Source organism: Aquarana catesbeiana, linkage group LG12 (genome assembly GCF_042186555.1).
Source record: "Aquarana catesbeiana isolate 2022-GZ linkage group LG12, ASM4218655v1, whole genome shotgun sequence".
NCBI classification, from domain to species: Eukaryota; Metazoa; Chordata; class Amphibia; order Anura; family Ranidae; genus Aquarana; species Aquarana catesbeiana.
Genome location: NC_133335.1, coordinates 17,039,917 through 17,057,801, shown reverse-complemented (window position 1 = coordinate 17,057,801; position 17,885 = coordinate 17,039,917). Strand labels below are relative to the sequence as shown.

The 17,885-nt window shown below is 44.7% G+C and overlaps 1 protein-coding gene across 2 annotated transcripts in view; it reads left to right on the top strand.

The window, feature by feature from the left end:
• Window positions 1–17,885, top strand: part of PTPN1 (protein tyrosine phosphatase non-receptor type 1) — a 118,044-nt gene that overhangs the window by 63,042 nt on the left and 37,117 nt on the right. For both annotated transcript variants that reach the window (XM_073607264.1, XM_073607265.1), the window contains exon 2: window positions 16,632–16,722. In XM_073607264.1, the coding sequence (XP_073463365.1) occupies window positions 16,632–16,722 (91 nt within the window). The remainder of the gene's footprint in view (window positions 1–16,631; window positions 16,723–17,885) is intronic.

Here is a 17,885-nt window from a genome sequence, read left to right as displayed (position 1 = left end):
TTAATCCATATATGGACAGGCTTTAGTGACATAACCCTCACCTCTGGGATGTGACTGGTGACTGGGGTCTAAGGTAGGATAATTTTTACTGGTGTGTTTTAGCTAGCATTTTAAATTGGCTGCTGCAGAATTTCTTGATTTTCTTGTTAAACAAGGACCCCCCCCCCCCCAAAAGGTTGTTAAAGTGGTGGAAACCCTTACCTATACCCAGTGAAGTGATTTGCCTCAGGTGATACACAAAGATTAAACAAATCCTCCTACATACGTTGTACCTGTTTATCTACAGCGGCCTTCCCCCTACATCCATTTAAAGTCCATTTACTCAGGATCTCTCAGCTGTGAAAATCAGGGGGCTGAGAGCTGAAGTTACATCAGTGAGGAGAGCTCTGAGAGCTGATTGGAGGGAAGGGAAATCTTTCTCACAGCACACAGGAATGCAGCTGAGACTGTCAATCTGCTGGAGGTCCCTCCCCTGTCATTATTTTTCTCTTGGTGTCAGGAAAACTTGTCAGAAGTGATTCATGCAGATAGCAGAGGAAGGAGGCAGCAGACAGAAATTCCACTTAGTGCTCTTGATTGAGACAAGTACACCTTATAGAGGGATATGCTTTGTTCATATTTAGTGTCTGAGCTTTACAACCACTTTAAGTGTAGGGGTAGAGGGAAGACGTGTAAGACCACATGCACACAGATGTCTACAAGTGAATGGCTATACGCAGCCCTACTTATGTAGATACAGAGGGCTTCTGCATCAGCGTTGACCCGCGCATGCGCGCACAGTATATTTACCTAAACATGCCACTGTCAGGTTTGGGGGAAAACACAGATGCCATATGCCATCGGCGTTTACAACCACCTACAGCCATTCACTTGTACAGGTGATTGTGATGGCACCTGCCACCCATCCGAAGTGGGAAATTGGCAAGGATTTTATACTAGAGGACTTTGTAGCTTTATATACATTACGCTCCATGTGCATGAGGCCTAAAACTTCAGCACCGTGGGCAGGCAACCACCGTCCTCATGTACAATGCAGGAGTATTGGTAATGCATTGTATGTGATGAGGTACTACTGCTGGCCGAGGCTTTGGGGACAGCCATTTTTTTCCAATCCAAGTGCCTACATCATCTGATTTTTATCCCTGATGAAGGGGAAGTGCTGAGCCCCCAAAACGCGTTGGCTGTTACAGAAAAAAATAAATAAAGGTCTATACAAGCTGGTGTGGCGCTCCCATCCTTTCAAAACTTCAATAAACTCTTCTGAGGGACCAGGAAGACCCCACAATTGCTGGTGAGCAGCCTCTAGGACCTTAAACCGCCCATTGCATTATAACGCATCTCTGTAAGGTTCGGCGCGCCTACATAACAAAGAAGCAAGGAGTAAGGAAAGTCTCACAGCTAGCTTATTTCCCTACCGCTAGACCTAACGGATTTAAATTGGCAGTAAGCCTCAGTCATGAATTCTGAACAAAGTATATATATTTGTAGTTTTTACTTGTCTCTTTTCAAAGCTCTAAGTGTTGTTTCTCTCTGATGCTTCCATCCTCTGTTATCAGCATGTGTCACTTCTGAGGAGTTTTCCAGACACATTTGATAAATTTGTGATGGGGGAGGAGAGCTCAGCACAGCTTGTCTATTCAGAACACATCTCTGCATGTTCTTTCCTTCCTGTGCCATGTGTGTCCCTTTCCTCCAATCAGCTCTCACACTGTACAAGAGCTCTAACTGCAGCTCTCCGCCCCCTCATCCCTGCTCCTCACAGATTCTGAAGGATTTTTATCACAATTCAGCACTTTTGAAGGGATGTAGAGAAGAGAGGGCTGCAGATAAACAAGTAAAACGAATGTAGGAAGATTTGTTTAATCCCTGTGTATCACCTGAGGCTGTTCCCTTCACTGGGTATAGGTGAGGGTTTAACAAAGAAGAATTGCGCCAGTGGGACTTTAAATGAGGTGAGCACAAAAAAAGGTCAATGAAAGTGTGTACAAAGTAAACATAGTTTATAAATTGATTAAAACTGTATAACATTCATCGTATATGAAATGCATTAATAGAGGTGCCAAACCACTTGGCGGTGATAAAACAGAACATTGCCAAGCAGCCGCATACATTATATATTTAGAATTGTTGATGTACAGTAATACACAGGCATCATATAACTTGACGCGTTTCGTGAGTCGCTGCTCACTGTGACGGACTCCCTGACTGGGTATCTCCGCCAAGAAGCTGCTTCCCAAGCTCTGGAACACGAGACCAGTGAATCTGGCTATAGTTACCCCAAGAACTAGGCAACACCAGTTTGGGAGTAAACCAGAATAAGAACTGTTTATTTGAACAAGAATACAAAATATATACACCACAGGAGGACATCCCCTCTCCTGATCATATTACACTAACAATACAACCTGCACACAGGAATATAATTACGACAACCAACATATACTATAAACATTACATCTATTAGCCACCTGGATGACTCAGATGTCTCATTGCAGGTCAGACTTGCCGGCTCCAAGCTCAGAAGGTACCATACACATTATCATAAGTATAAATACAGAACACCTTCAGACAATAGCAGGAGACCCCAGTAGCAGACTGTCCGGCTCGTACATTGAACAGAGGCCAATGTGACCCGCTCTTTCAATTAACATGTATAGTTCAGAATCAAACAAACCAGGAATAGTCTTTATATAGTTCCTGGGAGATATTGTGGATAAATATTACTGTTCCATTTGAAGTAATCCAAGCCACATTCTTCATGGCTCCACACTTCACATGTTGAGGACACACGGATTATGCTGCAAATCATGTTGGACATTGAGGGACATCAAAGGTCACACTCTTTGGCTCCCATGTTATGCTTGCCCTCCATCTGCCCCCACCCATGGGTCCTTGCTGGTTCCTTCCCTTCAGCTCTCGGAATAGACACACCTCGCCACCGCCTGTTGGTTTAATGGCTTTTAAAACGTTGGCTCAGTCCATATATGCACTGCATTCACATCCACTCCTGAAGAAGCGAGCAGCGACTCGCAAAACGCGTTGTTATACGATGCCTGTGTATTACTGTACATCTTCAATTTTAAATATATTTGTATGTGGCTGCTTGGTAATGTGTTTTATCACTGCCGAGTGGTTTGGCACCTCTGTTCATGCATTTCATATACAATGAATGTTATACAATTTTAATACATTTATAAACTATGTTTACTTTGTATACTTTCATTGACCTTTTTTTGTGCTCACCTCATTTAAAGTCCCATGGGCGTAATTCTTCTTTGTTTCATTTAATATGGGGATAGAGATGTGTCATTGGCAACACCAGACCCTTTTTCCTTTGCATAGGTGAGGGTTTATTATTTTATTTATTTCAGGTACTTATATAGCGCTGTCAATTTACGCAGCGCTTTACATATACATTGTACATTCACATCAGTCCCTACCCTCAAGGAGCTTACAATCTAAGGTCCCTAACTCACATTCATACATATTAGGGACAATTTAGACAGGATCCAATTAACCTACCAGCATGTCTTTGGAGTGTGGGAGGAAACCGGAGTACCCGGAGGAAACCCACGCAGGCACAGGGAGAACATGCAAACTCCAGGCAGGTAGTGTCGTGGTTGGGATTCAAACCAGTGACCCTTCTTACTGCTAGGCGAAAGTGCTACCCACTAGACCACTGTGCCGCCCCACAACCACTTTAACCCTTGCTATGGCGGTGGGGGGGTGGGGGGGTCATGCCCCACTACAAGGTTCTTTTTTTTTCTGCTATGTGGAGTGAGCCCTTATACATGCAAGGCGCATTATCCCGATCAGATGTAGGTACATTGCTTTGGTTTACTGCCCTTGTTACTGCGTCCTTTGCCTTGGCATTTAGGATTTGGCAGTAATCGGTCAGATCTTTATCTGCATTTCCTGTGTATCAGATGCCCAATATCCATATCTGAACAGGAAAACAGGGTGGATATAAATCAATGATTCTTTTTAAAAAATCTGATTTTTTTTTTATTTTTTTATTGAAATCAGATTTTTTTGATTTAAATCTAATTTTTTTTAATTTTATCACAGTTATTTTAATAAAATGCTTTTTCTAAAGATAGTTTTCCATTTAAGATACATTAATAATTTATTTTTTTAAGCATGAAATGGAGCTCAGTTATGTAGCATGAGGCTGTATATTCTGCAATAGTTGCATTTTTGGTAAACTCATTCCATGAATCCAAGCTCTGCAAGCTGAGATAACATGCATTGCATTGATGCATTCACACAATGTCACAGTATCAATGAGATAAAACAAAGTTCAGGAATATTCCTTTATCCCATTGTTTTGCAAATCTATGTACACTACAAACTGTATGATTGAATCGGTTCTGATATCGCTGTTTTACTAATCTGACAGCTTATTATTCCAAATAGGAAACCTTCATTTTGTTTGCAAATATTAAAGACCCATCATGGCAGCACCTGTTAGCGGGCGTCCACTCACCTGCTGCCGCCACGTCCCTCACCTTGTTGCGTCACTGCCGCATCACCAGCCGTCCCATTAAAGTGAATGGGACTGTCGGGGAGCCAACAGCGAGGCAGAGGAGGAGCCGCTGCGGGACAGAGATGACAGTTCCTCTTTAAAAAACATGATTTAAATCAAATCCACCCTGCAGGAAAACGAAAGCAAGCGTCTTACACAAGGGCCACCTATCTATTATTGTTCCCTGTAGAATAGCAAATGGGCCCGGCGGACAGCGTTTGCTTTGTTCGTGTTCTAACATGATAAAGATCGTTGATGACCTTTTTCTCTCTTTCCGTGGAAATGCTGAGGGTTTGGAGACCTTTTTTTTTCCCTAGAATTTATGGAGGCTTTGGGCAACTTTTTTTTTTTCCCCTCTCTTTCCTTGGAAATGCTTACAGGCGGGGGTGGGGTTGGGAGCAGAGTAGATGAATGGAATTCAAAGTTTTTTCCTTGGAAGAGGGGTAATTGCAGGACTCGTTTTGTGTGTCGCTGGTTCTACTCGGCCCAACCTGATGCTCTGCATGTAGTTGGGAGGCCTTGTTACCCTGCAGTGCCTAGTTGTATCAGATGTTAAACCAACAGGAAATTGTCGCTCTGTGGGCAAGTTTGGTGTCTGCAGGTTCTGAAACTCTAATGCCCCGTACACACGGTCAGACATTGATCGGACATTCCGACAACAAAATCCATGGATTTTTTCCGACGGATGTTGGCTCGAACTTGTCCTGCATACACACGGTCACACAAAGTTGTCGGAAAATCCGATCGTTCTAAACGCGGTGACGTAAAACACGTACGTCGGGACTATAAACGGGGCAGTAGCCAATAGCTTTCGTCTCTTAATTTATTCTGAGCATGCGTGGCACTTTGTGCGTCGGATTTGTGTACACACGATCGGAACTTCCGACAACGGATTTAGTTGTCGGAAAATTTTATAGCAAGCTCTCAAACTTTGTGTGTCGGAAAATCCGATGGAAAATGTGTGATGGAGCCTACACACGATTGTAATTTCCGACAACAAGGTCCTATCACACATTTCGCGTCGGAAAATCCGACTGTGTGTACGGGGCATAAGGATCAGGGTTTCCTTCATCAGGAACCCTAAAGAGCCATGGTTAATTTGACGGGGGACCCTAAACATCATGATGGCGTTGGTCATGGGTCCCTAAGTGTCATTGATGTTTTATATATCACTGGTCCAAGACCACAAATACTATTGTGTCTTTGTTCTGGACCCCCAAGTGTCAGTGTGTCATTGTTCTGGACCCCCAAGTGTCTGTGTGTCTTTGTTCTGGACCCCCAAGTGTCAGTGTGTCATTGTTATGGACCCCCAAGTGTCTGTGTGTCATTGTTCTGGATCCCCCAAATGTGTCAGTGTGTCATTGTTCTGGATTCCGCAAGTTTCAGTGTGTCATTGTTCCCGATCCCCCAAATGTGTCTGTGTGTCCCCCAAATGTGTCAGCGTGTCATTGTTCCCGATCCCCCAAATGTGTCATTGTTCTGGATCCCCCAAATGTCTCAGTGTGTCATTGTTCCCGATCCCCCAAATGTGTCATTGTTCTGTGAGCTCTTTGTTCTGGGAGTCTCAAAATGACATAAATACAAGTTGAATCACATAGTAAACATCCTAGTGTTTTCTGTCATAATAGTAATGTATCCTTTTATATTATTTCCTCCATATCTGACATCACAAGAAATTGGGATAAGAACCGTTCGCGGAGGATTTTTGGGATCTTTTCTACATTCCATGCTGTCCGGTGACGAATGGCCCACACCTACATGCCGGAGCTTGCTGCTCCCCGCCGTCCTGTCTGACCTTTATTTCAGGTGTTGGGACTAAACAGAAAACAATGATCTGTAGACTTCTCTGCTGTGTGGCTGAAGCTACTGTGAGCTGCAGTGTGCACGGCTGGCATGTACAGACCTGATTATAGTGTTTGTTCTGTATTGGTGATGTGCCATGTGTGCAGATCGCTTTTGTTGGCGGGACAACTGGGTTTCAAAGGGAACAGAATCCTGCTTTTGACCTTTTAGTGGGATTGGAAGCTTCTATTTCCAATACTTGTAAAACCAAACTGCCTATTCTAAATTTAGCTAGATCTGTGGGGGGGGGGGGGGGGGGGGGGGAGCGCAAAGAAAACTGGCTGTGTACACTGATAACCCCATGGAATTACCTCTATGGGACAGCCCCATGTTCCCACACTTTACAGCATTGGAGGACAAACCAGTATGGAAGAGATTTGGGGTTTCTACATTGTCTGGTGTTTATGACAATGGTACCATACAAACCTTTGACTATCTACGTAGACGTTTTGCTATAGCTCATAATGCTTTATCTACGACTTAGACATGCCTATTATGTTTAATTTGGCACCCAAATTTCGACTTCTCCTCTGATTGGGATATTACGCTCGCCCGGGCCCAAAGGGATTAATCTCTTGCTTATACGCTCATCTACTGTATCTCAAAATTTGTGTAGTGCCCCTTCCGGCTAGGGCGTGCTGGCAGGAGATCTGTTTGGATTTGGATGGGGAGGACTAGGAGGAGGCATGTGCATCTCACTCCAGCAGCTAATATTAAAATTTTACAACTGTATATCATACACCAAACGTACCTTACTCCGGGGGGACTGCATGCAATGGGCCGCCTCCCTACCTCCGCTTGCATGCGTTGTGGTCAGTTGGGAGCAGAGATTTTTAACCATCTGATGTGGTTGTGCCCATTGATTGCGGTTAACTGGACCCAGGTCACGAATTTGTTGTCAAGCCTTGCCTCTATCTCTATGCCGGTAGCGCTCACACCCGTGTCTTTCGGGCCTACTAGATGAAGAGTTATGGACTCGTCCCCTCATCGCGTACACACGACCGGACTTTCCTTCAGAATAGACTCCGACGCTCTTTCCAACGGCGTTCCGCTGGAACAGACTTGCCTACACACGATCACACCAAAGTCCAATCGTTTAGAAAGCGATGACGTAATACGGGACTAGAAAAAGCAAGTTCAGTAGCCAAAATAGCTGCCCCTTGCGTCCTTTTTGGTCCGTCGGACTAGCATACAGATGAGCGGTTTTCCCGATAGGAGTCGAGTCCGTCGGAAAGATTTGAAACCTGTTCTATTTCTAGATCCGTCAGAATTTTAGAAAGAAAAAAGTCCGGTGAAGCCCACACACGATCGGAATGTCTGATGGAATGATTCCTTCGGACCTTTTCTGCCCGGAAAGCCCGGTCGTGTGTACACGGCATTAGAACGCTTTTGTATGAATCCTTTTTTTTGGCTTGGAAACGGATAGCAATTAGATGGATGCAGCCCCCCCCCGTTACACAATGGCCCCCCTGTTGGTTAACACAAAGTTAACCCAATATTGCCTCACATGAAAATTCCATATGAGTAGCGGGGCTGCCCGCAAAAATATAATAAAGTATGTAGTGTGTTGGTGCTCCATAGATCTTACCTTTGCTGGTGACTAAAATGTACATGGTCTTAGTGTATCTTAGTCCATATACCCTGTTTCCCTGAAAATAAGACCTAGCGTGATTGTCGGTGATGGCTGCAATATAAGCCCTACCCCCCAAATAAGCCCTACCCTGTTTCCCCAAAAATAAGCCCTACCCTGAAAATAAGACCTACAAGGACTTTAACTAGGGCTTATTTGGGGGGTAGGGCTTATATTGCAGCCATCACTGACAATCACGCTAGGTCTTATTTTCGGGGAAACAGGGTAGTCAGTTAGTTTTGCCACAAGTTCCTCTTAAGTACCTTTTTGGAAAATGTGTTCTTATGTAGATGGAGACCGTAAATGCAAGTAGTTTATTCTCTGTTTCCATGTTTTGACCTACCGTATTCTCCTGCTGTATGAGATTGTACACAGTCTGATTTGTAATCCGTTTATTCAATATTACTTGCTTCTGTACTTTGTTTACTTTTTGCAATAAAAAGTATAAAAAAAAAAAAAAAAAAGAATATACGTTGGTACTTTGAAGAGGGATATCGTTGTTATGGCAGCAGCTAGCTACCATAACTCTTCTTCTTCAGTGAGCGGTCCGGTTTTCAGATAAAAGTGGTCTCTGTGGCGGATTCGCTGCGAGATCACTTTTATCGGAGGTGAGAGAGGAACCCCCCCGCTTACCAGAGCCATCGGCAGCGGCAGAGGCGATCGGGTCCTCTCCCTGGCTTGGTATGGAGACGAGTGAGGGGAAGATGGCCCCCACCCATCTCCATACCATTGCAGGGCGGAAGCGACTTCAAAACATCACTTCCGCCCATAGCTCTTAAAGGGACATATTTTTTTTCTTTTCATTTTTTCAAACGGCAATTTTTTATTTTTATTTTTATTTTTTTTATTGCATTTTAGTGTAAATATGAGATCTGAGGTCTTTTTGACCCCAGATCTCACATTAAAGAGGTCCTGTCATGCTTTTTTTTTCTATTACAAGAGATGTTTACATTCCTTGTAATCGGAATAAAAGTGACACCATTTTTTTTTCTTTTAAAGAACAGTGTAAAAATAAAAAGTAAAATAAATAAGAAAGAAAATGTAAATTTTTTTTTTCAACGCATCCCGCCGAGCTCATGTGCAGAAGCGAACGCATACGCGAGTAGCAGCCGCATATGAAAACGGTGTACAAAACCACACATGCGAGATATCGCCGCAATCGGTAGAGTGAGAGCAATAATTCTAGCCCTAGACCTCCTCTGTAACTCATCAACCTGTAAAATTTTTTAAACGTCGCCTATGGAGATTTTTAAGGGTAGAAGTTTGTTGCCATTCAACGAGCGGGTGCAATTTTGAAGCGCGACATGTTGGGTATCAATTTACTCGATGTAACATTATCTTTGACAATATAAAAAAAAATTAGGCTAACTTTACCGGTGTCTTATTTTTTAACGCAAAAAAAGTGTATTTTTTCCAAATATAGTGCGCTTGTAAGACCCGTTGCGCAAATACGGTGTGACAGAAAGTATTGCAAGGACCGCCATTTTATTCTCTAGGGTGTTGGAAAAAAATATATATAATATTTGTGGGTTCTAAGTAATTTTCTAGCAAAAAAAATGTTTTGAACTTGTAAACACCAAATCTCAGAAGGAGGCTCGGTCCTTAAGTGGTTAAACTCTGCTGAGCATGGTTTGCCTGTAAGCTGGACACATTTCAAAAATATAACCCTTGTGGAATGATGAGGTTGATGAGATCCTTATGTGCGCCAACACTCAAGCACATGGTGAGGAATTTAAAATAAGCAGGACTTCGTCATTATACAGTGCCTTGAATAAGTATTCATACCCCTTGAAATTTTCCACATTTTGTCATGTTACAACCAAAAACGTAAATGTATTTTATTGGGATTTTATGTGATAGACCAACACAGAGTGGCACATAATTGTGAAGTGGAAGGAAAATGATAAATGGTTCTCCACATTTTTTGTATGTGAAAACTGTGGTGTGCATTTGTACTTTTTTAAGGCGAGCAGGCCACAATCAAGAAGTGATGATACAAAGGAGGCGTGCAATGAAATGACAAACCTCCCGTTACTGCCAGTGATCCTAAAGCCTCACTACGGGGTACATTTTTTTTTGCCAAATCTCCCCCACCACCCACATCGCTGCGATGATGACCAGTCCCCTGACATCTCCCTGTGATGATGTTTGACCTCTTCAGAGTCCTGAGAGAACCCTGCCAGCTGCCATCCAATAGGAAGGGTCCATGCCTCACAGGCATTGACATGGACACCAAAAGAAAGACCCCCAAGCAGGAAGTAAACATCAAGTCCAACTTCCTGATTGGCCAGGAGGAGGATCAATGTGACAATAGCGAATATTCATTCAATATTGCAGCCCCGCTATAAGTTACTGATCGCCGCCATTACTAGTAAAAAAAAAAAAATATATATATCCCATAGTTTGAAGACACTATAACTTTTACTCAAACCAATCGATATACGCTTATTGGGATTTTTTTTACCAAAAACATATAGCTGAATACACATTGGCCTAAATTGATGAACAAATTAGATTTTTTTTTTTTTACTATTTTTTTATTGGATGTTTTATAGCAGAAAGTAAGACTTTTTTTTTTTTTTTTTTTTTTACTTTCTTTCAAAATTGTCGCTCTTTTTTTGTTTATAGCGCAAAAAATACAAACCGCAGAGGGGATCAAATGCCACCAAAAGAAAGCTCTATTTGTGGAAAAGAAAGGACATCCATTTTATTTGGGTACAGCATCATACAACCACGCAATTGTCATTTAAATGAAAGTAACGCAGTGCCGTATTGCAAAAGAAAAAAATGGCCTGGTCAGGAAGGGGGGGGTAAATCTTTTGGATCTGAAGTGGTTAAAGTGATACTAAAGTCTTTTTGTTTTTTTTGTTTTTTTTTTTCTTTAAAAATAACAAACGTCATACTTACCTGCTCTGTGTAATGGTTTTGCACAGGGCAGCCCCCGATCCTCCTCTTCTGGGGTCTCTCGCCGGCCCTCCGGAGTTGAAGTGGTTAATGGCATTGAAATCAGCAAAGCCGGGGGTGGGGGGATTGGAAAATAGGCCCGGCGCTCCACTTTAAATTTGCCCATCCTCAGAAACATAAACTCACCTTTCCTTTGCTCATTATCAATCAGCTGCTGCACGTGCAGGATTCTAATGAGGAAAGTGGCAGGGTCTGCATCCCTTTCCCATACTGGACATACTGGACAAGGGATGCAGCTGATTGACAATTATAAACGTGACTCTCTCCACTCAGTGCTGTCACATGGGGGAACCCATAGTCCCCGCAGTATGTCTACCCTTGGGTTCACCTTGTTGAGGGGGGGGGGGGGGGGCGTTCACAGACAGCAAATTATCAGTGGGGGGGATCTGGTTTTGGATTTCATATTAGCAGCTCCTTCCAGCTTTATACTTAACATTGAGACATAAAAGCTACTCAACCCTTAGAGAAATGTATTTTTCAGAACGCAGAACGCAGAGGTCCCGTGTGTCACTGAGCATACCCTGCAGGCGCCAGCATGCATCGGCTGACATCGCACTTTGCAGAATATCTGCGGTTTGCCCGATCTTCCTGCTTCGGCCTCATCCTTCTCCGGCACGCTTCCCTTACAGGTCACCATTTGCATAAATGACGCACGAGTCACCCTAAGGGAGGAAGAAGCTCGCCGTTACTTCCGCAAACATCCTCTGCTCGCCGGCTTAACCCATTGTAAGCCCGAATTCACGTCTGTCTCTGGCGTTTCAGAGAAAAGTGCGGCAAACTTTCGCACCGAGTGCTTACAATTTAGAGGAACCAACAATTGGTCCAACAATTCGCTGCGTTCAGATCCGTCATTTATACGGCAGGATGTTATGCTGCGGCCCATTCACGCAGCTCTGGTTTGGTCTGTAGCGTTTCGCTGCATAAACCAAAACAAGAAAACTGCGCGCTCACGGTCCTGTGTTTGGACCGTATTTTACGCTTTACACATAGAAGTGTTTGTGCTAACATTTACACCCCATTCACACTCGTGCAACTTGTCGCTCGTCTTTGGACATCAAAGTCGCATGACAAGTCGTACTCCATGTTTTCCAATGATGACCATTCATATATGTGCGACATAAAGTGATTTAAAAATAACAAACGTGTTATACTTACCTCCTCTGTACAGTTGGTTTTGCACAGAGCAGGCCGGATCCTCCTCTTCTCGGGTCCCTCTTTGCTGCCCCTCCCTCCTTTGACTGCCCCTCAGCCAGCAGCTTGCTACAGGGGGCACCCACGCCGAGTCAGTGTATCCATTCAGACACGGATGCCCCGATCTGGCCCCGCCCCCTCTCTTGCCTGATTGGCCGACTGACTTCGATTGACAGCCGCAGCAGCTAATGGCACCGCTGCTCTGTCTCAGCCAATCAGGAGGAGGGTCCTGGATGGCTGAGGGGATTGTGGACATCGTTGGAGAGAGAAGGGGCTCAAGTAGGTAATTAGGGGGGTGCTGGAGAGGCTGCTACATAGTTACATAGTAGGTGAGGTCGAAAAAAGACACAAGTCCATCAAGTGCAACCTATATGTGTGATTATATGTCAATATAAAGGCCCGTACACACGATCGGACTTTTTGACAACAAACATGCAAATTAGCTGTTTTAAGGCAACATCCGACCGTGTGTACGCTCCATCGGACAAACTTTTTTCGGTTTTCATTGGACTTTTGTTGGCTGTGCGAATGGGCAAACTTTCCAGCAAAAAAAAAAAAACGATCGTGTGTACACAAAACCATCGGACTTTTGTACAAACTACAAATACGCATGCTCAGAACCAATGCAAAAGATCAGACAACAGTACAGAAGTTGACCAAAGGGTGGCGCTGGAGAATTGAACGTTTGAAGTGTCGTCTGTACATTGAAACGTCACTACGTTCGTGTTTGTTGCCGAAAAAGTCCTGCGGTGTGTATGCTTAATTAGTTTACGGCCAACGCCCTTTGTACAAAAATCTACAGGAAAGTTTGTACAAAGTCCGATCGCGTGTATGAGGCTTTACATTGCATATCCCTGTATGTTGTGGTCATTCAGGTGGTTATCTAATAGTTTCTTGAAACTATCGATGCTCCCCGCTGAGACCACCGCCAGTGGAAGGGAATTCCACATCCTTGCCGCTCTTACAGTAAAGAAACATCTACGTAGTTTAAGGTTAATCCTCTTTTCTTCTAATTTTAATGAGTGGCCACGTGTTTTGTTAAACTCCCTTCCGCGAAAAGTTTTCTCCCTATTGTGGGGTCACCAGTCCGGTATTTGTATGTTGAAATCATATCCCCTCTCAAGCGTCTCTTCTCCAGAGAGAAAAAGTTCAGTGGTCACAACCTTTCCTCATAACTAAGATCCTCCAGACCCTTTATTAGCTAGCATAGAATGCATTAAGGTAAAAAAACCTTCTGCCTTTACCACTCCTTTGAAGAGGAGCTCCACCCAAAGGGGGAAGCTCGGCTTGTTTGCTTCCTCTCCCCCTCCGCTGCCACATTTGGCACCTTTCGGGGGGAGCAGGTACCTGTTTTTGACAGGTACCCGTCCCCACTTCCAGGTGATCAGGTCCCCCCGCCCCCCCCTTCTCCTTCCTCTGCCGCCGGGCCGTTTACAAAGCGCAGCACGCGTCGTGCATGCGCAGTAGGGAACCAGACTTCACTGCCGGTTTCCCTTACAAGAAATGGTGACAGCACCCGAGAGCCCATTGTAAAATCGGCTGGGGTGCCGACATCGCGGGATCCCAGGACAGAGAAGAGTCCTTATATTAAAAGTCAGCAGTCTATTTGTAGCTGCTGACTTTCAATTTTTTGTTGGGGGGGCTGGAGTTCTCCTTTAAGGAGGAACTCAAGTCTGAGCAAAAAAAATTAAAAGTCAGCAGCTTCAAATACTGTAGCTGCTGACTTGTAATATAAGGACTCTTCCCTGTCCCGGGATCCCGCAATGTCGGCACCCCGAGCCGACTCATCAATCAGCTTCCGGTTCACACAGCCAGTTTCCTCCTGCCCATTCACAAGTCACGCCGCGTTTTCTGAATAGCCCCGCCGTCTTGTGGGACCTGTGTGTGTCCCAGAAGGCAGCGGGGGGGGGTGAAGGAGGAGGGACCGGAAATACTCAGAGATAGCGGCGGCGTTGATCTTACCTGAAAGTGGGAGCAGTTACCCGCTCCTCCCCAAAAAAGTGCCAATTTAGGCAGTGGAGGGGAGGAAGGTGCGAACAAGCAGAGCTTCCCCTTTTGAGTGGAGCACTGCTTTAAAGTCGCAGCGACTTTGAAGCCGTTCATGCACTACTTTGGTCCGACTTTCATGCAACTTGAGGGCCCCATAGACTTCACTGTTAACCCTCAAAAGTTTCATAAAAGTCGTACCTTATTGTTTTACATGCAACAGTGGGTCTGACTTTGCAGAGAGACAAGTCACACCATAGTCACACTCCAAAGTGGCGTAACAAATCGTACAAGTGTGAATACATAAAGCATAAATAGAGCCTATCTGCTCAGGGCCAAATATAAGTAGTGTGTATGTCACTGCCACCTAGGGCACACTATTGGTAATTACAGCTCCCTCTATTGATGCAGCAGTGGTGCATGCACAGAATGACCTGAGCTTGCAGCTTTAAAATTTCAAAGATTTAGCAAAACAACCAAAAGTCCCAGGCCTGCTACATTTTGCAACAAGGGTGTTTTCTGTGCAGAGCAAAAAAAAAAAGGGGAAACAAAACCCATTTATGTTTCTGTTTCCCTCAATGATGACTCATTTGGTTAGGACAAGTGGAGACCAAAAGTTTCACACGGACTTCAGCTTGTATAAAAGCGGTGTGAACAGCAAGCTTTGTTGAAGCGTTTAAAGTACCGTTCAGCTCCAATCTTTAAACATTGAAAACAGATCCTAATGGGGGTGCTGATTGCCACTTTACCCACTTACTGCAAAATCACGTACCTGTATGTCATTGGCTTCAAGTGGTTGTACTGGGATGATATGCAGCTGCAGATATCAACCCGCTACCGTTTTTTTTTTTTTTTTTTTGAGTCAACGGTCAGATTTCCTGTAATGACAACCAATGGAGCTAAGCAACCGCTTGGCTGTTATTACAAGCAGCGGGAGGGGACGCCCCTCCCACCGCCGCTCCGCCTGGGTCTCCCATCTCTATCACTGGGAGACCCGAGCCACCACCCAGCACATCCGCCGGGCTGGCCGGAGACCCCAACAAAGCCGGAATTGGCTTTGATCGGGTCGCCGATGTAGTAACCCGGAAGCGACGTCACTTCCAGTTTACTCAGCGGCCAACTGTGCCATTTTTTAAAAAATTCACAGTATTAAAAAACGATCTTGCCGTTCTTGAATGTTCTCAAGTGCAGAGGAGGGGTTTGGGGTTTTATAGACCCCAGATCCCTCCAAAAAGAGTACCTGTCACTGCCCCCCCCCCCAAAAAAAAGAACAATTCATAATATGGTAGAGGGGGGAGGGCAGGATTAGCGGTACTTTTTACTTAGACAATGGTCACTAGGACAAGTAGAGAAAGTTCAATTCCTATTTACACTGCAATAAAAACTTGGCAGGGGGTCTAATTCTCCCCCACTCCACCCAAAGCTAAAGAAAGAAAATCCTCTTTCCCATACACTTTAAAGTGGTTGTAAACCCTTCCATATACCCAGTGAAGTGACTGGCCTCAGGTGATATACAGAGATGAAACAAATCCTCCTACATGAGTTGTTCTTGTTTATCTGCAGCCCTCTCTTCTATACAGCCATTCAAAGTGCAGAATTTACACAGCTTGTCTGAGATTTCAGAAAGCGGGGGGGGGGGGGGGGGAGCTGAAGTTACACTCTGCAGAGCTCAGTGAGAACTGATTGGAGGGGAGGGGGACCCCCCCCACCCCCTTTTCATACAGGAACAGAGCTGAGGCTGTCAATCAAAGGCTGTGTACTGGAGCTCTGTCACATTTTGGCCTCTTGGGTGTCAGGAAACCTTGTCAGAAGTGATTCATGCTGATAGCAGAGGAAGGAGGTAGCAGACAGAAATGACACTGGACTGAGACAAGTACACACTATAGGGGGACATGCTCTGTTCATACTTCGTGTCTGAGGTTTAAAACCACTTTAATGTGTTTCCTTTTTGTTATTCCTGGAACTAAACGTCAAAAGCTTTTACTGAGCTGAGAGGAAACTGAACAGCCAAAAAAGCACAAAAAACACTCAGGAGGAAGTAAACAAGTGTATTTATTGCCTTATTAAAATGACAGTTGTACAGTAAGTACCGTATATATTGTAAAAACATGGACTGCTAATATCTATTAGTGCACAGGGTACAATGGAGGGCTTGTTGGTTCCCCTTCACCAATAATCCTCAGCTTTAGGCCGAGCCTGCGTCTTTAAGGCAGATTTATTTATTCGGTAAGTCGTCAATGTTTTCCCGTAGATCCGCTGATGAGTATCTTTCTCTTCCTTGTCTGGAATATCTACCACTGCCCCGAATAGTTCCTGTTTAAATGTAATCTCTTTTCCGAGACGGCCCTGCCAAAACCAGCAAAGCCCTCGCTGCCAAGGAAAGCAGATTAGAGGTTTGGGGGGGGGGGGGGGGGGGAGTCTGTCCAAATATTTTATCATTGGTACCTAACGCCACCGGAGACCTCAACTGCTTCCCATCCTTCTGTCTTGCAGGAAATCCGAAATGAAGCCAGCGATTTCCCGTGCAAAGTGGCGAGACTGCTGGAGAACAAAACCCGCAATCGCTATAGAGACGTCAGTCCATGTGAGTACAATGCACTTTCACTTGTTGGGCCAACTAAAAATAGCGCTCCGTTTTTTTACCGCTTTGGTATGCATGTGGGAGTAGCTTTTCCATCACAAAAGGTTAAAAAAAAAGTAAAAAAAGGAAAGCAAATTGCATTTCAAACTGGAGTTTAGTGATGGAAGGTATTTCTCTACAGTCGCACTTTTGACGCTAGTCAAATGTCCCTTAGGCTCCGTTCGCACCTGGGCGATTGCAATTGCGGGCGGAATTGCCGCAATTCCAAATTGCAGCTAATGGTGGGACGCTTGTGGGATGCCATTACTTCCTAATGGCACTCCAATGGCGGTGCGGTTTTGTCGTGATTGTCGTGCGATAAATCGTGGCAAATCGCAACATGCTCCTGCTCCTTTATAAGTGACGAACATCGCACGTTGCGTTTTGCCGCAGTTGCAGTGCGATTTATCGCGTCAAAATCGCTGCGCTATTGTGATATCCATTAAGAAGTGATGGCATTGCACAAGCGTCCCGCAACTTGGAATTGCGGGCAGAATCGCGTCGAATCTGCCCGCAATTTCAATCGGGTGTGAACGGAGCCTCAGTGGTTGATTTACTAAAAAGCTGGAGAGTGCAAAATCTGGTGCAGCTCTTCATAGAAACCAATCAGCTTCCAGGTTTTATTATCAGAGCTTAATTGAACAAGCTGAAGTTAGAAGCTGATTGGTTACCATGTACACCTGTACCAGATTCTGAACTCTCCAGTTTTAGTAAATCAACCCCTTGGTGTACTGTAACCACTTCCGGACCGCCCACCGTATATATATATATATACTGCGGCAGGGCGGTCCGGCTGCTCAATATCATGTACCTGTATGTGACTTTGTGCACACGATCTGGGGCGCGCCGCTCCCACTGTGATTGGACACAGCAGGAGCCAATCAGCGGGTCCGGTGGCCGTAGGGACCCACCGATCGTTTGGAGGACAGGCAGAAAGGCTGTCTGCCTATGTAAACAAGGCAGACCGCTGTTCTGTCAGAGAGTAAAAGAGAGATCTTGTGTTTCTGCTAAGCAGAAACACAGATCTTTCTTTTCGTCCAGTACATCTCCTCCCCTCCCCCACCACAGATAGAAAGCACTCCCTAGAAGCACACTTAACCCCTTGATCGCCCCTGGTGTTAACCCCT